The sequence below is a fragment of the Dermatophagoides pteronyssinus genome, unplaced genomic scaffold (genome assembly GCF_027571235.1).
Source record: "Dermatophagoides pteronyssinus isolate colony J.1.1.1.1 unplaced genomic scaffold, Derpt_VIB-CSIC_2022.12 sq0043, whole genome shotgun sequence".
Taxonomy (NCBI): domain Eukaryota; kingdom Metazoa; phylum Arthropoda; class Arachnida; order Sarcoptiformes; family Pyroglyphidae; genus Dermatophagoides; species Dermatophagoides pteronyssinus.
Genome location: NW_027461566.1, coordinates 85637 through 108985, shown reverse-complemented (window position 1 = coordinate 108985; position 23349 = coordinate 85637). Strand labels below are relative to the sequence as shown.

Genomic DNA, 23349 nt, shown 5'->3' with positions numbered 1-23349 from the left:
AAGCAAAGGAAGAAAGAAAATTTTTTTGCTAATTAATGCAAGTCATGAAGAAGATGATGACCACGATGATAATTTTTTTTTTTTTTTTTTTTGAAAAAAATTAACCAATTATGTTGCGAAATGGAATGAAACTTTAAAGTGTTTGTGTGTGGGATTAGCAAATATCATAGCTTCATTGGGGAATACTTATTTCACGTCCAAGTGCAGTGAAATATGCAATTGTATGCGTGTGTGTGTGAAAACATCGTTGTGAAAAAAAACTTCCTTGATGATGATAATGATCATTATCATCATTATGGTAACTATATAATTCATTCATTCAAACACGACGATATGTTCAGAACGAAATATTAAATCCATATGGATTTTAACAGGGCTAAAATCTTCGTTGAAAATTTTCATTAAAAGATGAAATTTTCTTCTTTCCTTTTAAACAGAAACGAGAAATCAAAGTTTTGATTTGGTCATCTCCATTCGTTATATCCATCTTCCTCGATATTTTTTTTTTTTTTTACTGACAAATTTCTTTAAAGCAATTAATTTTTTTATTTATTAAAATTAAGTTAATAATTTTTCAATTTCAATAATAATAATTACAAATTACAAATTGATTAAACAAATAAGCGATTATAATTTTTGGTTTGTTATTTTGTTTTGGATGAAAAATCGATTGTATCGCGATTGTATTTTCGAATGTTTTCGAATCATTCGAATATCCTGATTATCTCGATGATGATGATGATAATTTTGTTTTGTTTTTGTTTTCAAATTTCTTTTTTTAAATTCAATTTTTCGGTAATGATAATGGCATAATATGATTCGTTTGTGTTTGTGTTTGTTTGTTTGTGTATGGCGGCATTAAATCACAGATAATTTAAAAATTGTAATTGATAATTCTCATAATAATTAAATCAAATTTTTAAACAGGAAATTCATTTTCTATAATTTGAATATCGTGATGATGATGATGATGATGATGTGGATGATGATAATGATGTTTCGATTCTTTTTGAATAATGGTCATATTATTATTATTATTATTATTATTAACATTATTCATTGTTATAATTGTCGTTTGTTTTGTCGTTGGATCAATATTAAATGTTGATGAAGATGTTGTTGATTCATCATTTAAATCATCATTATTGTTGATTTTTTTCAATTTTAAATTGAAATTTTTGTGTCCATCATCATCAATGTCATTGAATTCTTGATCAACATTTGTATGATCCCATGTTGATAATGTTGTTGTTGTTGTTGTTATAGTTGGTGCTGTTGTTGTAATCATCATATTGATTACATTACCATTACTACGTATAATTTGGTTGTTATTATTATCATCATCATCATCATCATCAACAATATTCATATCCATTGTTGTTGATATGGTTCTATTATTTTTCTGTATACAAATTGGTTGCTGTAAAATTGATTGTTGTTGTTGTAAATCAATTTTGTTATTAATATTAACTGTACTGCTGTTATTATTATTATTGGTTAAATTTGAATGTTTAGCCGAAATATGAGCAAATTCCAATATCGTACGTAATGATTGTTTTGCTCCATTACGAAATTTTTCATTTAACCAACAATAAATGATTGGACTAATTTGATTGGAAAGGGAGTGATATAATTGATTAAATTGAAAATGAAAATGTAAAAAGTAAAAGTAAAAACTTACTTGTAACAAACCGAAGACATTGCAAACCAATGGCACTATGGAATTTTGAATAATTAAAAAATGATTGATTAGATTAGATTTAGTGATTGAAACAAGAAAAGAAAAACATCAATCTAATAATACTAACCATAATAAATGCAACTTGATGAAATTCAACAGCACCCATATCAACTAACAAAACATAAAGATTAATCGGTGCCCAACAAGTTGCAAATGTTGCAACAGCTAATGCTAACATAAATATACGACGACGTTTTGCTTCGGATTGACGACGTTTACGTTCATCACTTAATTTACAAATTAATGCACCTTGTCTTGCAATTACAATACCAATTTTAACATAAACAATTAATGTTATTGATAATGGTAATAAATATTGTGTTATTAATACTTCAACAGTCATCATTAATGGAAAATTAAATGTAACACGTGGATATTGTATACGACAACGATATAATAAACGGCCATAATAACGTTTTTCTTTTACACGATTAAATGATGCATGTGGTATTGATAATGTTATTGCAATTAACCAAATACCCATTACCATTAATGCTACTTTTTTCCAGGAATTTTTCCCTGCATTTGTTGCCGAACGTTGTCTTACCATCCATAATCGATGTAATGCAATCAATGTCATTGTAAATGTTGATACATAAACACATGAATATTGTATCAATGGTGCCAATATACATAATGCTGACCAAAATGGCCAACTTATCGGTAACATTCGTACAACATTGAATGGTATGTTGAATACTGTTTTTTTGAAAAAAAGCAATGAAAGTAAAAAAACAAGAAAAAATGAGAAAAATGAAAAATTGAACAGAAAAAAAGATGTCAAAAATGGAAATGATTTCATTTCATATTCTCTGGCTGTCTCTCCAAAAAAAAAAAAAAAAAAGAAAAAACAACCCCCATGACAATAATTAGAAGAAGAAGAAAGAAAAAACAGTGTAAAAATTCACACGAATTTTTGAATTGAATTTTGAAAAAAAAACGAAAGAAAGAAGGAAATTCTTTCATATCAAACATCATCATTATCATTTCTATTTTTTTTCTCTCTCTCTCTCTCTCTCTCTCTCTCTCTCTCTCTCTCTCTCTCTCTCACACACACATCGTTTCTTCTACTGATTTTCAAATTCTTTGAAAGAAAAGAAAATGAAAAGAATTCTATTCTTTTCACACATGACATTCTTAAATTACATATTATTTGCATTCATATCAATTTATTTTTCATCGTTTTTTTTTTCATTTCACGTTTCATTTTCAAACAACGAAAACAACAACAACAACAACGTTTCAATTTGTTCAATATGTGAAAAGTGTTTGTGTGTAAAATGGAAATGCTAAATGTCAATCAAAAAATGAATGAATGAATTTGGAAAAGAAGAATCACGAAATCTGAAACTTGAAATAAAATTTCATTTTTTTGTTTAACAAAAAAGTTGGTCAAAAAAACACCCAAAGAAATATTGATTAAAACGTTAATTTTTTTGTTTCGTTTTCGATACAAACATTCGAACAATTTTCCTTCCTTCCTTTGAATCTGACATTTTCATTCATTTGTTTTTTTTCAGAGAGAAGAAAATTCACTTATGTAAACATCACAAACAAACAACACTTTCAATAAATAATGGGCTTAGCCGATTGATGATGATGTGTTTTTTGATTGTTTGTTTCACATTTGGTTTTTTTTGGTGTTTTTGCCAAGTGCCAATTGAATTGCTCGGTTCGGTTCGGTTCTAATCAAATCAAATCAAATCAAATCGAATCAATAATAAATGATGACGATGATCATGGCAAAATCAAATCAGAATTTTTTTTTTTTTTTTTTGACACTAAAAGCAAAAAAAAAATGGTACATTTAATCAAATAGAGAATCAAAGAAAAAAACATCCAACCCTTTCGTTTTTTGTTGGGGATTCAAATCGGAAATGAATTGGTAGGAAATTCAATTTACACATTCACCATTGTTGTTGTTGTTGTTTTATTATTTGATTTAGGGTTGTTCTGTATGTATAGACAAATCCTGCTTTGTTTTGCAAATTATTTTCCATTTTTTTTGCTTTTGTTTTCGTTTGAAATAATTCAAGTTCAGGCATGAATGATTTAGCAATACAGAATTACAGGGAATATAGAGTTGAGTAGAAATAGGAATTTCTGTTGAGTTTCCAAAAACAAAAACAAAAGAATATTCAAGAATTATGATTTGTTTGTTTCATTCATTCATTCATTCATCTGCCTACACACACTCACACACATTTCACACAAGGGAATCATCCGCTTTTTCATTTCAATTTACAAATATTTAACTTGATTTAATCAAAGAATTTTGTTTTTTTTTCGCAACAACAACTGAAAAAAGCAAAAGCAAAAATGTTTTTTTATTTTTCTTCACAACTATTTCAACCTAAACGGGTAATAATATATTGTTGAGCCAAATTCTTTATTCATCCAAAAAAATTGATGATTTAATTTTGTTTTTTTTGTTTTTGAAAATTTAATTTTAAATTTTTTTCGCTTTAAATACAGAAAAAAACACACCGAAAAAAACTTAAACTGAATGTCATAATTGTAAATAATATTGAATCACCCTATATATATCATGCATGATAAAAGCATCTTATTTTCCATCAAACACATCATTGATTTCACAATTGGAAAAATTCTTTCTAAATCAAGAATCATGCACACACACACAAACAAAACCAAAACAAAACATTCTATATACAAAAATATTCCATAGATCAAATAACAACAACCACATTGAACAATCAATATTTAAAAAAAAAAATCAAAGCATTACAATTATTACATTCGGAAATATACTTTTTCCCCCCCCATTTCCAAATGATTCTTCCATTAGTTTGATTTTCATTTGTTACAGAATTTTGGCAAATGAAAAAAATAGCGAAAATACAAATTCCATACATTGCCTAGGCAAAGTAACGAAAAAGAAGATTTTTTCATTCAAAAAAAGAAAGAAGAAGAAAATTTACATAAAGTTCTGTGCAAAATGATGAAGAAGAAGAAAAAGAATTTATTGAATTGATGAATGGATGTTTGCAAATGTGTGTAAACAGCAGAATGAAAATGAAAAGAATGGAATGCTGAATGCTGAATCGTATCTATAGACACACACACGTAAATTAGTCAGATGAGGATTTTATGAAATTCAAATTTTTTTTACTGTTTCTGTTTTCTGTTTGTTTGTTTTCTCTGTATAACAAACGACCTTCAATAGTGAAAAAAAACACCAGAAATGTATTCAAAATTTTGTTTACAAAATTACCTCTACACCCAGGGAAAAGAAAGAAAAATCAATCAAATCAAATCGATTTCAATTTGATTAGATTAAAAAATTCCAAAAATAGTTTTGGATTTTATTTTTTTTCATTTGCATTTCAAACAAAAGAAAAGAAAACATTCATCAATGAAATTCAGGTTAATCCAATATCGAGGGAAATGAGAGGAAAAACAAAATTTAAATTTTAAAGTTTTTTTTCAACAAAAAATAAAAAAAAACAGAAATAAAATCCTCATCATTATCATCAGCAAAACCCTTCTTCAAACCTAATGCTATTTTAACCTGACTTGCATACCTGATTATAAATAGACCTTTTGAGTAATAATCTAGCGAAAACAAAACAAGGATGCGATTTTTTCGTTAATTATAATAAATTGAAAGTTTTTTTTAGTTTTTGGATAAAAATTTATCATTCGACTAATAGATATTATCATTATTTATTTTGCCAACTACAACAACAACAAAAAAAAACATCAAAAGTTAAACTGGAAAACAAAAATGTTTTCAAAACAAAATTTTTTTTTCAATGAAACTAAATTCCGTGAATCATTTTGTTTCGGATAGAGTCGAAAATAACAACATTCTCATTAAGGGTTGAATATACATCCATAATGAATAAAACTTGTTCATTTTGAATAATGAAAAAACAAGAGGAATGACATTATGATCCGATTAAATTATTATTATCATCATCATCATTATGATTATGATTTTTTTTTAGAATCATTAATATTAAGCATATATTGGGTAATTAGTATTCAAGGAGTAAATTTCCACATTACTTTTGTGTGCAATGAATTTATCGTTTTTTTAAAAAACAAACAACAGCAAATCCCTATACAACATCACTTGATTTTTCGCGTGATTCAAACAAAATCCATTTGTAATGGTGCGTTTCGTAATTGTGTGTTTATTCAAACTTGATTTTAATCATCATCATTGATCGGATATTGATGATTGGGAAATTTTGTTTTTCTTCTTCGACTATTTACACACACACACACACCAAAGTGAGTTCGCAATCAGGTTTTAATGTTGCAAATTGATTGAATAATAATAATGATGATTTTTGGCCGAATCAAATATCCATGAAATAAACAACGATAATCTTTGAATATCCGAAATGATTCGGGGATTTACGAATCGGCTTTTCGGCTCTTGATCTCTCTTCGTTAGTTAGTTAGTTTTGCGATTGATCGATTTCGAAATACAGTGGTACCTCGGTTAACGACGATGATCGGTTCCTGAAAAACCGTCGTTAACCAAAATGTTCGTTAACCGAAATACAATGCAATACTTGTTTTTTAATCATCGTTAACCGAAAAAAATCGTCGTTAACGGTCTCCTGACCGAAATCGTTAACCGAAAATTTCGTTAACCGAGGTGTTCGTTAACCGAGGTACCACTGTAATAACAAGCTGTAGATGACGGTGTTTACCTCTGTACATTTTGACATTTTCAAGATTGATTTTGATTTTCGAATTGCGAAACTGAATTATTATCGAAGGATTTTGTTGGGCCAAAAAACGTTTGTTCGTTCGTTTGTTTGTTCATGCTTGTTTTGCATAACAACAACAACAACGATGATGACAAAATGGAAGAAAAAAACTTTTATTCCGTGTCCAAATCAAATAGCAAATTTATTTGATTGATTTTGTTTTTCTGATTTTCTGTTTGTACGTCGTAAGTTTATGGTTTGATTCCGGTAATGATATTTTGAGTATTTCGGTGTATTTGATAATGATGATGTGATCCAAATCAGATGAAAAAGTTTATTTACGGAAAGGTCGAAAAGTTTAGTTTAGTTGGATGCTAATTTGGTTTGTTGTTGTTGTTGCTGCTGCTCATTATTACATAATCCGAAAAGTGTACTGGAAAAAAAAAATGATTCATTCGGATCATTAATTGGGAAAAGAAAAATAACAATCGATTGTTTCGATACTAAATCGATAGTTTCTTTGTTGTTCGATTGTTTGGTATTTTCCTTTTTCATTTCCAAATATAATATGTCTGGAATTTCTGGTAAGGTATTCTATCTTAATTATCTTTACGAAACAAATATTCTTTGATGATTCTTTCATTTATTTTTATTCTTTGTCAGAATCGAATTGATTGAATATTGATTTAGCGAAAGAAACGATGAAAAGGTTCAATTCATCAATGGATTGATCGATCGATCAAAAGTAGAGTAGAAAACTCAAAACCACAATCAATTAAATTTGTCAATACCAGACTGTCGACACACACAAAACTCAGGTAAGAAAAGATTTAAGAATCAAACTTATATTGAATACAATTCGAAAGATTTTCTTTCTTTTTTTTAATCATTATTTTTTCTGGATCAGGAAACAAAACAAAAAAAGTCTTGTCCATTTGTTTCTCCTGTGTTATACCTGATGATCGATTATTATCGTGTAAATAAATACCAGATGTTCAGAATTTCTTGTGTTTGCTCTCGTTATGTTTCACCTAACAAAATCCAAACAAAATAATCGTTGCTGTTCTTGAAAAGGCCTGACCATTCGAATGAATCGATTTCATAATAATCAGAATCACTGTTGTTATAATAATTGTTAAACAATATTGGATGGTGAATTTGTATCAAGTAAAGCATAATGACTTGTAAAATCCTTCTATTATTGATCAAAATAATAGAATTTAATTTCGTAATAAGATGTAATCATCAATGGAAAGTTTGGTTTTGTGCACAAAAAAAAACCTTGAACAAAATGACAATTACCAGATGTGAATGAAATACTTCACCACAAATAAATCACAAATTATCTTATTTTTCAGGTAATGTAAAATGGTATTTGTTTACTACTTTGTTAACCCCTTTTTTTTGGTTTTCTTGTTGATATTTAGATCTTGAATATGGTGGTGGTTTCTATATCGCTGAAAAACATTAATATTTAAGGAAAATTAAATTAACGAATAGAGAATTTTGCAAAAAAATAATACTGAAACAAAACGAAAATAGCAATTCTATACACCTGTTTGGATGCTGTCAATTTGCCAACAAAAAAAAACAAAAACAAATTTGTCTCATTCTTTGCAACTTTTTTCCTGTTTCTCAAAAATTCCTATTTTAAACAAGAAGTTTATTTTCCGGCAAAATGAAATTTCTTTGTTAAAAACCATCTGTATCTTCTTCGTCTTCTCTTAAGTTGTTCACTTTTTATGTTTACAATTCTTATTTCTTGATTCTTTCAATTTTGTCGTTGTATGTTTTATCCATCGACAACAAGTTTGAATGATAATTTCCAAGCTATTATTATTAGTTATAATGAAATGTAAACAAAAACACAAAGCGTAAACACAAGAGTTACACATTCCAATCTTTGTTTGACATTTGCTTAAATATTGTTGTTGTTGTTTTTTTTGTTGTATTTTCTGGTTTAACCCTTTTTTTTCTTTGTTTAGGAAATATACCAACTTAGTAAACAACAACAACAGCAAAAAAAACTGCTTAAACAAGTGAAAAATTCTAACATCAAAGGACTATTCATTCATTCATTTAGAGATAACCTATTTTCATGAATGTAAACAAAATGTAATGTATAGTCAAATGAAACAATGGACCAATTCTTATCAGTTTGTGTTCATGCATAAGTGTATCGTGTGTGTGTGTGTGTTTACGAATAAAATATTCAAATTCTCTTATTCTGATCATCATTATATTCAGCCATGATATTCCTATGGTGACACACACATGAATTTATTTTCCGATACAACAGGGGGGGGGAAAAAATCGTGTTTGGAAATAAGCAAAATTTTTTTTTGCAAATTTTGCTTATTTTCTTGCAAAATGCACACGAATTATTACGTGTGTGTGTGTGTGTGTGTGTTTTATGGCCAAGAATTTCGGGCCAAACTCATTAATAAGCAGAGAACAAAAGCAAACAAAAAACAAAAACAACAGGAAAAAAACAAAGAAAATCGAAGTCGAATGAAAAATTAATTCCTTTTTTCTATTTTGGCTAAAAGAATTTTTGAATTTTTTCCCCTCTTCTTTAGTTTTATTCAGCAAAAGTTGCTGTTATTCACTAAATTCAATGATGTGAAATAATTGAATATGAATTTTTCTTTTTCTTTCTTTTTTTTTGTCTGTTGGGGGATGGGAGAAAGGCATATCTTTGATCATTTTGCCATTTAGTAGTTCCAGAACATTTTCCATTTTTTTTTAATTTGAAAAAAAAGCTTTGAAAAGTTCATTCATTCAGTCAGTTTTTCTTTCATTGGAGAAAATTCATCCATAAATAAGATACTTATCATAATCGTTATTAGGATCTTTTTTTTTTTTTTGTGAGAATTTTTTTCTTCTTTTTCGTTTTTTGCTTCCATTCATTCATTCATTCATGAAATTTGTTGAATTTTTTTTTCCTTAAAGACTGCTGAATATAATCTCTCTCTTTCACTATTGTTTTCAAAGTTTAAAAGGCAAAAAAATTAACCCTTTGTAACAAATGAAAGTCGATGATCTGAATCTCTCATCAACCGATTGATTCATTGATTTGAATATTGAAAAAAAAATCATTTCAATTTTTCGATTCTGTCAATCAAACATTGATTTTGATTACTTTTTTTTCCAAGTAAAAATTACAAAATCCTTGACTTTTTTGCTTTGTTTATTTTATTTTTCAAAAGAAAAATTCGCATAGAATTCATTAAAATTTCAAATATTTTTTTTCAGTTGAACTAACTAAACATCTCTTGTCACATCACTGGTAGTATGGTTTTTTTTCTAAAAAAAAACTTTGATAATGATAATCGGATTTGCCCGTAAGCTTTTTTCAACAAATCATTTGTATTTACACACACACAAACACACACAAAAACAAACAAGCAAACACACACACACACACAACACTCCACAATATCGGATTGACATAATCAAGTCAGACTAAAAGTGTTTTTTTATTTTGGTGTCATTTTTTGGGATTCTGGAATATCCAACCCAAAAAAAATCGATTATGTAAAAAACACAAACAAACACATTTCGATAATATCAATGTCGAAATGTTGTTGATGATGATGACAAGTGTGTAAATATCCCGTCAATATTTCTTTTTCGGTTATTTTTTTTTCATTATTTTATTTCATTGATTTTGAATGATATTTTCTACGTCACAATTTGATAATCTGTGGAAATATTTTTTTTTTTCGCCGACCGAGAATCTAGCTCGATCAGAAATGTTTCGCAAAACATATGGATTAATCCGAATTATGAAAATATCATTATCGAATATCATCATCCAAACGAATCGTTGAATTTTTTGTTTTCCATACGCAAACACACACACACACATATTGTATTTGTAAAAATATCTGTTGTTTTATTAATGAGATATGTGTTCAATGTTGATTGATTCGATTATCCATTGTATTTCGTTTATTCTTCTTCTTCCATCGTTATTTCTACTATTTACAAACAAAATGAATTTGGCAAAAATTTATTCATTTTTTTTGCCAAATTCATTTTATTCAATGATTTTAATCTGTCTTTCTTCTTCTCCGATGATGATGATGATGATAAAAATAGAAATCAAATTTGGCACCTGCAACTTTTTTTCCTTTTCGTTTTCTTCTTCTGGATTTGGTCTAATTCACAATTTATTTCCGTTTCATTAATATTAATTAACAAATTATATTTTCTGTTTGCTGCTGCTGCTTACTGCTTACTGCTGCGGCTGTCATTTTATTTTCAAACTACTAGTTTTCAATTATTCAATAAGTTATAATATTTGGAAAATAAAGTTATCCAAAAAAAAAATTAATCCATTTTTTTCGAAAAAAAAAGATTCTTTTCTCCCCCCCTGTTTCCCACCAAAAAAATATCGATCCATCACATTCACATTCATTCATTTTGTTTAATAAAATATGAATGTGTTTTTCCAAAATGTACATTCTTCTTGAATTGATGATTATTATGATGACGATAATGACCATTCTATTTTAAGGATCAGTAGATTTTTTTTTGTGTATTACAAATTTCATCATCACCATAATCATAATACTGATGATGATAATTCTTCTTTCGTAATCATGAATGGATGGATGGAAAAAAAAAGGATTTTCTCATTCATTAACATTGGAATTATTATTATTATTATTATGGTTTTTTTTGTTCGATTCTTTATACGATTTTTCTATTCATTTACCAGATAATTATTCATTCATCATATGATGTAATCATGTGTGTGTGTATGTGTTTGAAATGAATGAATGAAAACAAAACAAAAAAAAAAAATGATAAATATCTCTACAATGTAATATGGTTTTTTTTTCGTTGGTTGTTGTTGTTGTTGTTACGCACAAAGAGAGACAATAGTGTGAGAGAGAGAGAGAGAGAGAGAGAAAACTTTTATTAACTGCTCCTGATCGGAGTTGCATCAAACACAGTGAATACATATTAAAAAAAAAAAGAGAGAAAAAAAATATGATGATAATAAGTAAAATAAAAATACAAATACAATTAAATAAATAAATAAATAAAATAATAATAATACAATCAATCAAAACAATCAACCGTATAGGTGATTGTGGACAATATTCAATGAAGATTTTATGATCGACAATAGTGTGAGAGAGAGAGAGAGAGAGAGAGAGAGAGAGAGAGAGAGAGAGAGAGAGAGAATATTTTTATATTCATTATATCAAATGGAATTGAATTGAATTGAAAATACATAAGATATAATTCACTTTCAATTTCATTTCATTCTTTTGTGTATAGTTTACCCTTTTTTATTTTTTCTCTGTATTGATAATAATTTTTTCTTTCTTTTGAAATGATGTGATAATCAACAACAACAACAGAAAGGAAGCGAGGACAATTGTGATCAATCAATTTTCTCTCTTTTTCTCTTTCTATTCATTTCATTTTATTCATTTCGATTCTGTATTTTTTTTTCCTCTGTTCGTTTCATCGTCATAATCAGACAAGTGCATGTCATTTTTATTCCACACAAAAACCATTCAACAACAGCAGCCAAAAAAGAAAAAGAAAAACAACCCTAGTATATAGTGAAGTGTTGATGAAACACACAAAATACATTGTAGATTCATTCATTCAAAATGTGTTAATGAAAATGATGATAATCATTTGCATTTGTCAATATAGAGATATTCAATAAGAATCATCATTATCATCGTTTGGTGTGAATGAATGGAATGAATGAATGAATGGCAAAAAAATAATATGCAGTTTTTTCCTCCTCCACCATCATCATCACATTTTTCATTTCATTTCATTTGTAAAATATTCATATTATTTGAGTGTGTTTTGTGTGTGTTTGAATATTTGATTAGAATAGGAGAGAGATAGATATGATGATTATGATGAAAAAAAGGTTACATAATCTAATAATTTTTTTTCATTTGTACAGAATATTTAGGTGTGGTTATCCTGTTTCTGATTCTGCTGGTTCTGCTGGTTTCTGTTTTTTCTGTTTCTGCTGACATGATGGTCTGATAATCGATGATCGATTGATTCGTTGTTTGCTTGTTGATCGATAATTGATGAACAAAATTTTTTTTAATGAATTTTGTTGTTTTTCTTAGAAATTCTTTATTTTCAACTTTGTCATTTTGGTTTTTGGTTGGGTAAATTAAGCAAAAAATTGTTGGATTGATATTTTTCATATCTACTATATTTTGTAGATCATTAGTTTAAATGGCGTCACACACACAATCATTGAACAAAGTGTGGGAGGATAAATAAAAGCAAAACATCCGATATTTTTTTTTGGTTTGGTTTTTCGATAAATAATATTTCCAAGAAATAAAAGCCATTTACAGAATGTGCATTATTTGATTTAGCAATACAGAGAGAGAGAGAGAGAGAAAGCAAATCTTATGATTATTATTATTATTATAAGTCAAATGATTTTGGTTTTTGTTGCTGCTGCTGCCCCTAAGGAGATTCCTGATAAAAGATGGTGGTGGTGGTGGGGATTTTCCACCACCACCATGACCACCCACATTCTTGTTTCATCATCATGATAATAATAATGATGTGATGTGAATAAAGTTTACATTGAAAAAAAATCAAAACAAAAATCTATTAATTACAGCAAAACCTTCAGCCAACTGTTTTTCAGTGTTTTTTTTTATTGATTTTGAAATTTTGTTTTTTTGAAAGAATCTAATGAATTGTCAGTGTGCGTGTGTGTGTTCCGGTGACAATGTTGAATTTCTTTTCTCTATTTTTGGTCGTTTGAAGAAAAAAAAACACAAAGAAAATCGATTCTTCACTGTTAAATAATTTATTGATTATTTATAATTAAAAAAAAACAGAAGAAAAAAACTTCTAGTTAGTTTTTGGTTGATTTTATTCAAAATTTGAATATTTAAACAAAAATGACACAACCAAAATGATGACTTGAAATAATAATGACATCAGCCAGAAATAATTACAAGCAAAAAAAATATTGATTGAATTTTCATTGATTTTTTTTTCGGTTTTTGTTGTTTCACAATTTGAAATTCCTTTCATAATATTTGTTGTTGTTGTTGTTGTTGATTGAAATTGAGTGCAAAAAGCATCCGATAACAACGATAACAACAATAATATTACTGTAGGCCAAATGAAAAAGAATTTTTTTCGTTCGTTTGGTTGTTCATTTGGATTTGTGATTTTTGTGATTTTTTTTGGAAAACACAAGTACATTTCAATGGCTTCCACAATATTACATTCCAAATATTCTAGCATAGTATTCATAATAATAATAATGATAATTTTCATTATAAAGAATTGCTTGCATTTGTATTTTGCTTGCATTTGTAATTTGTTTATTTTCATTACAGATTTTTTTTTTTCTGTTTTGTTGTTTTGTTTTGTTTAATTATATGACATTTTTCGTCAATACATACAATATATATTTTTCCCATATATAAAAAAAATTTATTTATAATGATTTTTTTTTTTTGTTTGTTTCCTATGCTTTTTTCACTATCCAATACACACACACAAACACAATCCAATATGAATAATTAATAAAGTTGTTGTTGTTGTTGTTATTATTAATATGTAATCATTATGATGTAATCATAATAATAAGCAATAAAAAACAACAACAATGTTCATATGAATATTCATCATCATCATTGAATTTTGTTGTTTTTTATTGCTTATTATTATGATTATTATTATTATTTATTACAAATATCCATTTAGAGGATTCATGTGTTAAAGATTATTATCATTTTATCATTTTATCATCATAGGTTTACAGGTTTTTCTTTGTTGTTGTTGTTGTTGTTGTTTCTCACATTTTTAGTTGATGATATAATAAAGTTGTTGTTTGTTTGTTGTTGTTGTTGTTTTAAACATCGTAATTATCATTATTATTATTATTTGACAAAAACTAACTAAAATTTTCAACAAGAAAACCATATCGTTATATTCATTTCTTGTTGTTGTTGTTGTTGTTGTTCCATATGGAATATTAATATTAATGTTCCATATATGGAACAACAGCAAAATAGCAAAAAACGAAAAACGAAAAACTCATCACCATTTCTGTTTATTACCAAAGGAAAACAACAACAACAATACAGAATGGTGATGATCATAATGATGATGGTCGTCTATTTTAATGTAGAATGAATGAATGAGAGAGGGAGAGGAAGAGAACAAAATGAAAAAAAAAATCTATTTTCATTTTCTTCATCAATTGTTGATCATGGCTGTTTGTTTGTTTGTTTGGTTATTTGTTATTTGTTTTCGTTTCTTTTTTTCTTTCTTCTCGCTGCTGTTGATTATCCTTTTTTGGATCATAAAAAAAACGAGAAAATTCTCTAGAAAATTCTCTTAATTAATTTTTTATTCATTTTGTTTTTTTTGTTTTTGTTATTATTTAGAATCTGTTTGGCATCTTTTTTTTTGTCTATCTTAGTTCAATCTTAGTTCAAACAAGAATTGTTTATCTTTTTTTTTCGTTGTTGTTGTTGTTGGATCTATCTTTAACCCAGTTTAGCTTTGTTTGTTTGTTTGTTTTAATGACATTTTCTCATTTACCTTTTTAGGAATATTGACATGACTAAAAATGGACAATGGGTGGATATCCATTACATCATCATCATCAATGTATCATTGTATAGGTGGAGCTTTTCAAAGTCAAAAAAATTTATGATAACCCAAACAGACACAAACAGAGAGAGAGAGACGGAGATGATATGTACATATTTGATGATTATTGTTATATTTCGTGTTTGGTATTTTGTATTTCGTTTTTGTTGTTTTTGTCGTTTTTTTTCTCCTGAATTCTGTGTACATCCATCCATATTTTTTTTCGATCCAAAATGTAGAATATTTTCATTTCATTTCATTTCATTTCATTTCGTTTCGTTTTTTGTTGAACATGAATTGAACAATTTCTTTCCATTTCTTTCTCTCTCCCTTCAGTGAATTGTGATTATTGTTTTTTTTGTTGTTGTTGTTGCTGTTATCGTTTCATTGCTTGTAAACACAGAGCATATAATAAATATTCTTCTTCGATTCGACAAAAAAAAAAATCAATAAACAATTTTTTGTTTTTTGTTTCTTTGTGATTATTGATTAGTAGTACAGTAGGAAGAACAAGAACAAGAACAACCATCATCTACTACCGTTAATAATCCATTCACAAACATCGTGACAATATATATAAAATTGATCATGAAAATTAGATTTTTTGTTTTTCGTTTTTCGTTTTTGTTATTGTTCCAATATCATGTAAAACAAACAAACAAACCAGCCAAACAAACAAATGGAAAACAAAGAATCGAAAAAAAATTTACATTTTATTACCGTTTGATTTTTCTTTGTTTTGTTCTTTGTTTTGTTCGATTCTTTGTTATTGTTATTGCTTGTTATTGTTTGGATCAATGAAATCCAGTTTTGTTTTGTCTATGTTTTGTCTATGTTTTTTCTGTTTTGCATAAAAATTAATTTGCTTTAAATCGGTTTGATTTTTGGTTTTCTTATAACAAGTTTTTACAAGAGATAATTGAAAATTATATATTTTTTTTTCTTGATTTTAATTAACATTTGATTAAAAAAAACAAAAGAATTGATTGCGAAAATCATTAATGAAAAAAACATTCTGAAATTCAAAAAGGAGAATGACGAAAGAATTTTTCCAGAAATTCAAGAATCTTTCCGTCATTTTTACAAATCTATACCACCAAAAATAAAAAATGTCAATTCGATTTACTTCTTTATCACGAATACGGTTATTACTTTGGCAAATGTTTTATTTTTACTGTTTTTTTTTCGCAAACACACACATACACACAGAGAGAGCAAAATTCGTTTAATAATTCAAGTAGTTTTGTTTTGTTGGGTGTTCGTTTAACCTTAACTGGAAACAATTTCTCGTTTCTCACTTTTTATATAATCTTCTCAATCAGAATGTTGATGTTTTTAGAAGAAATGTATAGTGAAAAGGAAAAAAAAGAAAAGTAGTTCACAAACACAAATGTAGTAAGGATGGATTGAAAGTAAGCAAAAAAAGCAAAAACGAAATACATTTGATTGAAATAAAACTTTTTTTTCTTTTTTGGGTTTTGGATTCCTTGGTTTCTTTTAGTTTAGTTTTTTTTTCTCGTTGAAATTTCAAATATCTTCATTATCTATTCAGTAAGTGTGTGTGTGTGTTGAGTAAGTTTTTGATTTCTTTTTCTGCGTTTTGTCATACAAATTCTTGGTTTTGTTTCGTTTTTTGTTTCTTTTTTTTGATCAGATGTGAATATTTCCATCAACAGAATCATATAGTTGATTCAGTGAACCATAAAGATTTAATAAATTTTTCTTTTTCTTTTTTTTGAAATGGAAAAAAAACATTTTTGTAAATCACCTTTATCGATAAAGAATGAAAAAACATTTGAAAAATAAAAGATAAAGAAATACATTTGGATTTGTAACGAAGGATGTTTGATATTTTTCTCCCTCCCCCCGAAAAAAAATAACGCTAATCTTAGATTATGGAGAAAAACGACATTGAATTTTCTTTAGTAGAAATTTTTCTCAAATTCTTTTTTTATTCATGTATTGATCGAATGTAAATCTTTGTTCACACAAATAATCATGGATCACAAAAAGAATAATAATAGTAAAAAACAAACGAATTTTCACTGTTGTTGTTGTTATTCTGACGAAATTCTTACATGTTATTATCTTTTCAATCAATTTACAGAAAAATAGGGAACGTTCTTGTTATTCTAGTTGTTTTTTTATGTGTGTTTGTTTGAATGTTGTTATTATTATTATTATTAAAAAAAGTTACATTTCTTTTCGTTTGGTTATAACATTTTTGTTGTTATTGTTTTTGTTCGTTTGTTACAATGGTGATTTTGAATCATGATAAAAACATGAATCCTACAATTATCGATTTTTCTCCCTTCAAAGTTGTTTTTTATTCGTTTATCGTAATTTTTGATTAATTCAAATGGGGAGAAAGAAAGAAAAAAACAGATTGATAATGAATGATTTTCAGACAAATCGATTGAGAATCGATCAATCAATCAATGATTAATGGTTTACCATTGCTATTTCTGTTGTATTTTTGTTGTTGTTTTAAAAATCTTTTTTTTAACGAAAAAAATACAAGAAAAGTTTGTAAAAAAAATTATTTAATTCAATTAAAATATTTTGTTTTTATTTTTTTAATACAAATTTTTCATTATTCATATTGATCAATGAATATCTGATGATCAAATTGGAAAATTTCCCATAAATAAAGAATTCTGTATTGATTTTTTTACATGGAAAATTCTTTTCGAAAAATATTCCCATATTTGATTTATAGTTTGTTTCATTATTATTTTGACATAATTTAATAATGATGATAATGATAAAGAAAGATAAATATCGATAATAGATTTTGTTTCATCATCATCATCATCATCAACAACAACAACAGAATCGATTTTTTTCTATCTATCTTCTTTTGGTCATTGAATGAATTCAATTAACTTTGTTTATCTTGTTGTTTGTTGTTTTCAATTCACAACACATATACATTCCTGTCATTCTCTCTCTCTCTCTCTATCAAAAAAAAAAATTCATTCAGCAAATATGCAGATTCTGTTTTTGGTTCCCAGCATTGATGTTTTTTTGAGATTTTTTTCAATGTTGATTTTCGCCTGTTTTGTTCTGTGCAAATTTTGTAACATCTTTTTTTTTCTCTGGTTATCTGATGCGCATGCTCATTTTACATTTGAAAATTTTTTTATTGAAATAACCAAAAAAAAAAAAAAAAAAAAAAAGAAAAGTCTGTTTTGCTCTGTCAGTTAAAAAGTAAAAGTAAATGAAAATGAAATGAAATGAACTAATGGATTCCATACGAATGATATGATTACATCTTTCTTCTTCTTCTTCTGTTTCAATCATGTTTCTTGTTCTTAATTCATTCAGTATTTTTTTTTTTCTTCTATGGATTCCAGGGACGTTGATAAGAAACGAAATGAAAAAAAAACTGGAAAAAACAATGATGATGATAAATGTTTATTTATGATGATGTTGATATAAACGTTACTATCATCAAACTATTTCCACCCTTATCATCATCATATCGATGATGATTGGGAGGGGGGAATGAATGAATGCTTTGTATATATTTGGGAACCAATCAAATCAAAATTTGAACCGTAGAATCTTATTTGAACAAGGGGGAAGATGGGGAGAGAATGCAATATTTTTTAAAAAAGAAACCATCCAATCGATGATGATTTCATTATTTTCGTTATTTTCGTTAGTTTTTTTCATTTTTTTTTTTAGTTTTTGATTATCGATCGGGGATGAGTTTCTCTTTCCCACTTGAAGCTAGTTTCTTTTTTCTATTTCCATTTTTTGAAGGGAATCATGAAACGAACAAAAACAATATTTTTTGGGAATTGTAATTTTCATCTTTAGTTCATTCTCTCTCTTTCTTCATTTCTCTTTTTTCTTATTTTCAGGTTTGTTTCTGGAATTTCCTCTTTTTTTCGAAATAACAATGTACTTACTTACTTGTTGTTGTTGTTGTTGTCGTTGTGTCTGCAACTAACGAATCTGTATTTTTTCTTTTTTCTTTTCTTTTTTTCTGGTTTGTTATATAAACACACACACTTACATCAATGTATAAATCAACTACAGATCAACAGTAACGACAAAAAAATTCAATTTTTACAAAAATTTCTTATTATTATTTTACGAAGATGAAGATGTTTTAAAATGAAGAATTTTTTTTTTATTGAATTCCTTCGAGAGAGAGAGAGAGAGAGAGAGAGAGAGAGAGAGAGAGAGAGAGAGAGAGAGAGAGAGAGAGAGAGAGAGAGAATTCTTGTTTTCATTGTTTGCACACACACCATTCACCCACACAAACATGCATAGAATACAATTTACTTGGACAATTGATTTCTGAATTGAAATGAAATGAAATGATATTTTCATTTACTTTATCCATATATTCACTGGTTGGTTTTCTTCATCTTTTTTCAACTCAAAAAGAAGATATGCAATATCATTTTGCCAGAAGGCTTTAATGGTGTGTGTAAAACATGTACTTAAAAGTGTACATGTACCAGAAACCATTGAAGAATTCAAAAAAAAAATTTGTTTCCCATGTTGCCATGTCGTTTTTTCAAGAATTTTTCCCTGGTTTATCCCTTTGTCCTAATGGTGTTGTTTGGTTTAGCTTTTCTTTTTCGGGTTGATTCTTGCCATTTCCATCAGTTTCATCAAGTTTCATTTTACTGAAAAACTTATTCAATATTTAAATTTTACTACCATCACAAGTGTTTTTGCACGGTCACATTATTCTGTTTTTTTTTAAAAACAAAGCAAAACAAAACAACGAACCCAACGAAACGAAGGAAATAAAAAATAATTCAAGCTAAAACAATAACAAAGCTAAGCCAATGGCTGCTGCTTTTTTTTGGCTCCCATAATTTCATTTATTTCAAAAATTTTTTTTTCAACGATGTGAATCTTTGCTTCTTCATTCTTTCTTCCTTACTGTTGTTGTTTTTTTTTCAATATTAAAAATTCTAATCTTGTTTTACCGTTAAGTGAAAAAAAAGAAAGGAAAAATTCTGTTGAATTTTAGACGTTTTTCTCTCTCTGCTGTTGAAAACAATTGAAATAAATTTAATCTCAAAAGTCAATGAAATTAAAATTTATTTTCATTATTTTCATTTGTTTTCTGTAAAGTAATAAAAACTGTCTAACATGATCTATATTTGTTGTTGTTGTTGTTGTTGTTTTCCGGTGAAAGTAAAAAAGTTTTTAACAAAATCAACATTCAGTTTGATTGATTGATTGAATATTGATAAAGTCGATGTTTTTTCTTTCAACGTTTAGAAAAAACGCAGAATAAATAAGCAAACATTCAGAATCAAACAGAATTCAGAATAAAACAGAATTCCTAAGAAAACAAAACACAGTAAACAACTTACCAATCATAACAATATCCGAACAAGCCAATGATGCAATCAATAAATTTGTTGTTGTACGCATTTGTCTTGTACTAAATGTTACACGACAAACAAGTAAATTACCAGTTAAACCAACCAATATAATTAATGAATAAAAAAATATTAATGATATATATTCAAATGTCCATAATGAAAATATTGATTCATCAATATTTTCATTATTATTTGTTGATAAATCATTTCCAATTGATGAACCAGAAGTAAATGTTAAATTCATTGATGATGTTAATGCAATGGATGATGATAATGATGATTCTTGTTGTTGATTTTGATATGATAATATCGATGATTGTATTGATGGTATAATGGTTCCATCATCATCACCATCACCATCACCATTATTCATTATTGTGGCCATAGTTGTGTTGATAATCGTTGATGATGGTGATGACATTAGCGTTGGCGATTCATTTATCAATTTTGTTTTTAATGATGAATCGATGATTGTATGATTTTTTATTGTAAAAATGTCTTTATAATGATTTATAAATTCATTATTATTATTATTTGATCGATAACGATAATAATTAAATAATGATGATGATGTTGCTTGTTGTGTATCATTCATCATCATCATCATATCTTTATCACCATCACCACCACCATCATAATCACTATTTATTAAATCAATGATTTTATCCGATGATATTGACATCATCATTGGTTTTTTGTTTGTCGTTTGTCGTTGTTGTTGTTGTCGTTTTTTGTTGTTGTTGTTGTTGTTGGTTCACATCAATAATGAATGAAAATCATAAAACACCACCAACACCAACAGCAACAGAGTCCGAAAATTTTTTTGTATGAAAATTCCTGAATGAAAATGGCCCCTAAAAAAAGAATATAGAATTTCCGACACGAAAAAATTCAATTTATTGGGCCAAATATGCAACAAAACAGGACAGAACTGAACAGAACAGCCAGAAGAAAAATATATATTAAAAAAAACATTAACCCCAAGTGCATATATAGAGAGTATAACATTAAAAAAAAAATTAACAAAGTCCAAACATTGATGATGATAACAACAATCAACCAACAAAAATTGTGATCAATAATAGGCTTTTAATATATTCCGGAACAGGAAAAAACATTAGCCAAACTTTTTTTTTTTATTTCAATATTGTTGATGTTAAATGTTGTTTATCAATGATGATAATGTTTACATTTACTTTAACAATTTAACAACCAGAAAAAAGCGAGGGGGGAAAAAATACACCATGTAAATTGCGATCTAAAAACAGAATATTCTGTCATCATCAAATTATGTTGATGTTGTTGTTGTTGCTGGTCGGTTGTTGTTGTTGTTGTCTGGTACACAGTTACCGAAATATTCTTTAATGTCATAAATATAGCTGATTTTTTTCACTGAAAACTTTTTTTTTTGATTGTAACATAGTAACGTTTTTGGTTATCGAATCAATCAATCAATCGAATCGATCAACAATTATCTGTTGTTGTTGCTGTTGTCAATGGAAATTGAATTCATTTATTTCGGGTTGATAATGGGTAAAAATCGGAAATTGAAATTCCGAAAAGAAAAACGCTTTACACACACACAAACACACTAGAGACAAACCAATCAAACAAATTCAAATCTGTTGGCCAAAAAGAAGATTCATTTTACACCAAAGTGAAACAACACACCAGACGAACAACGAACGAAAAAAAAAACACCAGTAGACCAAAATGTATTTGGTGTTTGTGTGTGTGTGAATGAATGGCTATTATATATGTGAAATCATTACTATGTTTGTTTCTGACTTTTTTTTTGTTTGAAAAATTATTCTAGATTCTGATCTTGCTCTGTATTATTCTACAAAAAAGATTCTTATTCTTGGATCAAATACACACAAACCATTAGCTACTACTAACTACTACTACTACCATCACTATCCAATGGAAAATGTGTTTTACATACAGAATAATTTTGGTTGAATTGAATCAAACATAAAATCATTGAATACCGGATCATCATCATACAAGTAGTGTTTTTTATTTATTTGTTTCGGGCTATCTCTTTTCTCAAACACACAAGCAACAAGAAGAAACAAAAAACCAGTAGAAAGAGAGAGATTCTTCTGAATCAAATGAATTGGCTAGATATATAAAGAAGAAGAAGAATTTTTTTCAAATCAAATGATTTTGCGCAAAATCAATTGATTTTTGCTTGATTTAAAAAATCTGCGCATCTTTTTCATATTGAATCAATGGATTTTTTTGGTATGATTCTGGCCATTCTCAAAATCAAAAAATTGAAAAAATAGAAAAGAAAAAAATGATGAAAATTCTGTTCAAAAATAATGATGATAGAATCTGTTGTTGTTGTTGTTGTTGTTAAACAGACAGAAAAAGTTTTTAAATAACTTGTTTGCATTTTCATTGTAATTTTTGGGTAATTTTCAAATTTTTTCAATTTTTTTTCACTGCATCAAAATGATTTGATTTTCTATGGAATCTTTCTTCGTTTTTTCAATTTGAAAAATTTTTATTATCGATCTGAAGTATCAATTCTCTCTCTCTCTCTCTCTCTCTCTCTCTCTCTCTCTCTCTCTCTCTCTCTCTCTCTCTCTCTCTCTCTCTCTCTCTCTCTCTCTCTCTCTCTCTCTCTCTCTCTCTCTCTCTCTCTCTCTCTTCTATGATGGTCATCCACATATTTTTTGAATATATTTTTTTTTCAATTTTATTTTCGAATGGAACTTTAATTTGAAATTTCAATTTCACGAATGATGATGATGATAATGATGTTCGATTCATTGGACAAAAAAATAATGAATGAATGAACAGGCTATTCTGGCTAATATTTCAAGTTTTTATTTTTTCCATCCATACTCAAAGTTTCAATCGATTTCTTCAAGCATATATTTTTTTCATTGAATATTTGGAAATGAAATTTTTTTTTTCA

The 23349-nt window shown here is 27.4% G+C and overlaps 1 protein-coding gene and 1 long non-coding RNA gene across 3 annotated transcripts; one reads left to right on the top strand and one right to left on the bottom strand.

The window, feature by feature from the left end:
• Window positions 1-602: 602 nt before the first annotated feature.
• LOC113790485 (uncharacterized) lies at window positions 603-22512 on the bottom strand. Its single transcript, XM_075823977.1, has 4 exons — window positions 20409-22512; window positions 1809-2440; window positions 1682-1716; window positions 603-1604 (listed from the first exon to the last, which is right to left on the bottom strand). The coding sequence occupies exons 1-4, from the start codon at window positions 21106-21108 to the stop codon at window positions 920-922; spliced, it is 2052 nt and encodes a 683-aa protein (XP_075680092.1). The 5' UTR covers window positions 21109-22512; the 3' UTR covers window positions 603-919.
• Window positions 6921-8320, top strand: LOC142646051 (uncharacterized). Of its 2 annotated transcripts, none has more exons than XR_012847069.1 (4): window positions 6921-7018; window positions 7093-7247; window positions 7337-7787; window positions 7857-8320. It is a non-coding gene; the product is annotated as an uncharacterized LOC142646051 (long non-coding RNA). The 2 variants fall into 2 exon arrangements; XR_012847070.1 differs by having other exon boundaries at window positions 6948-7013.
• Window positions 22513-23349: the final 837 nt, after the last annotated feature.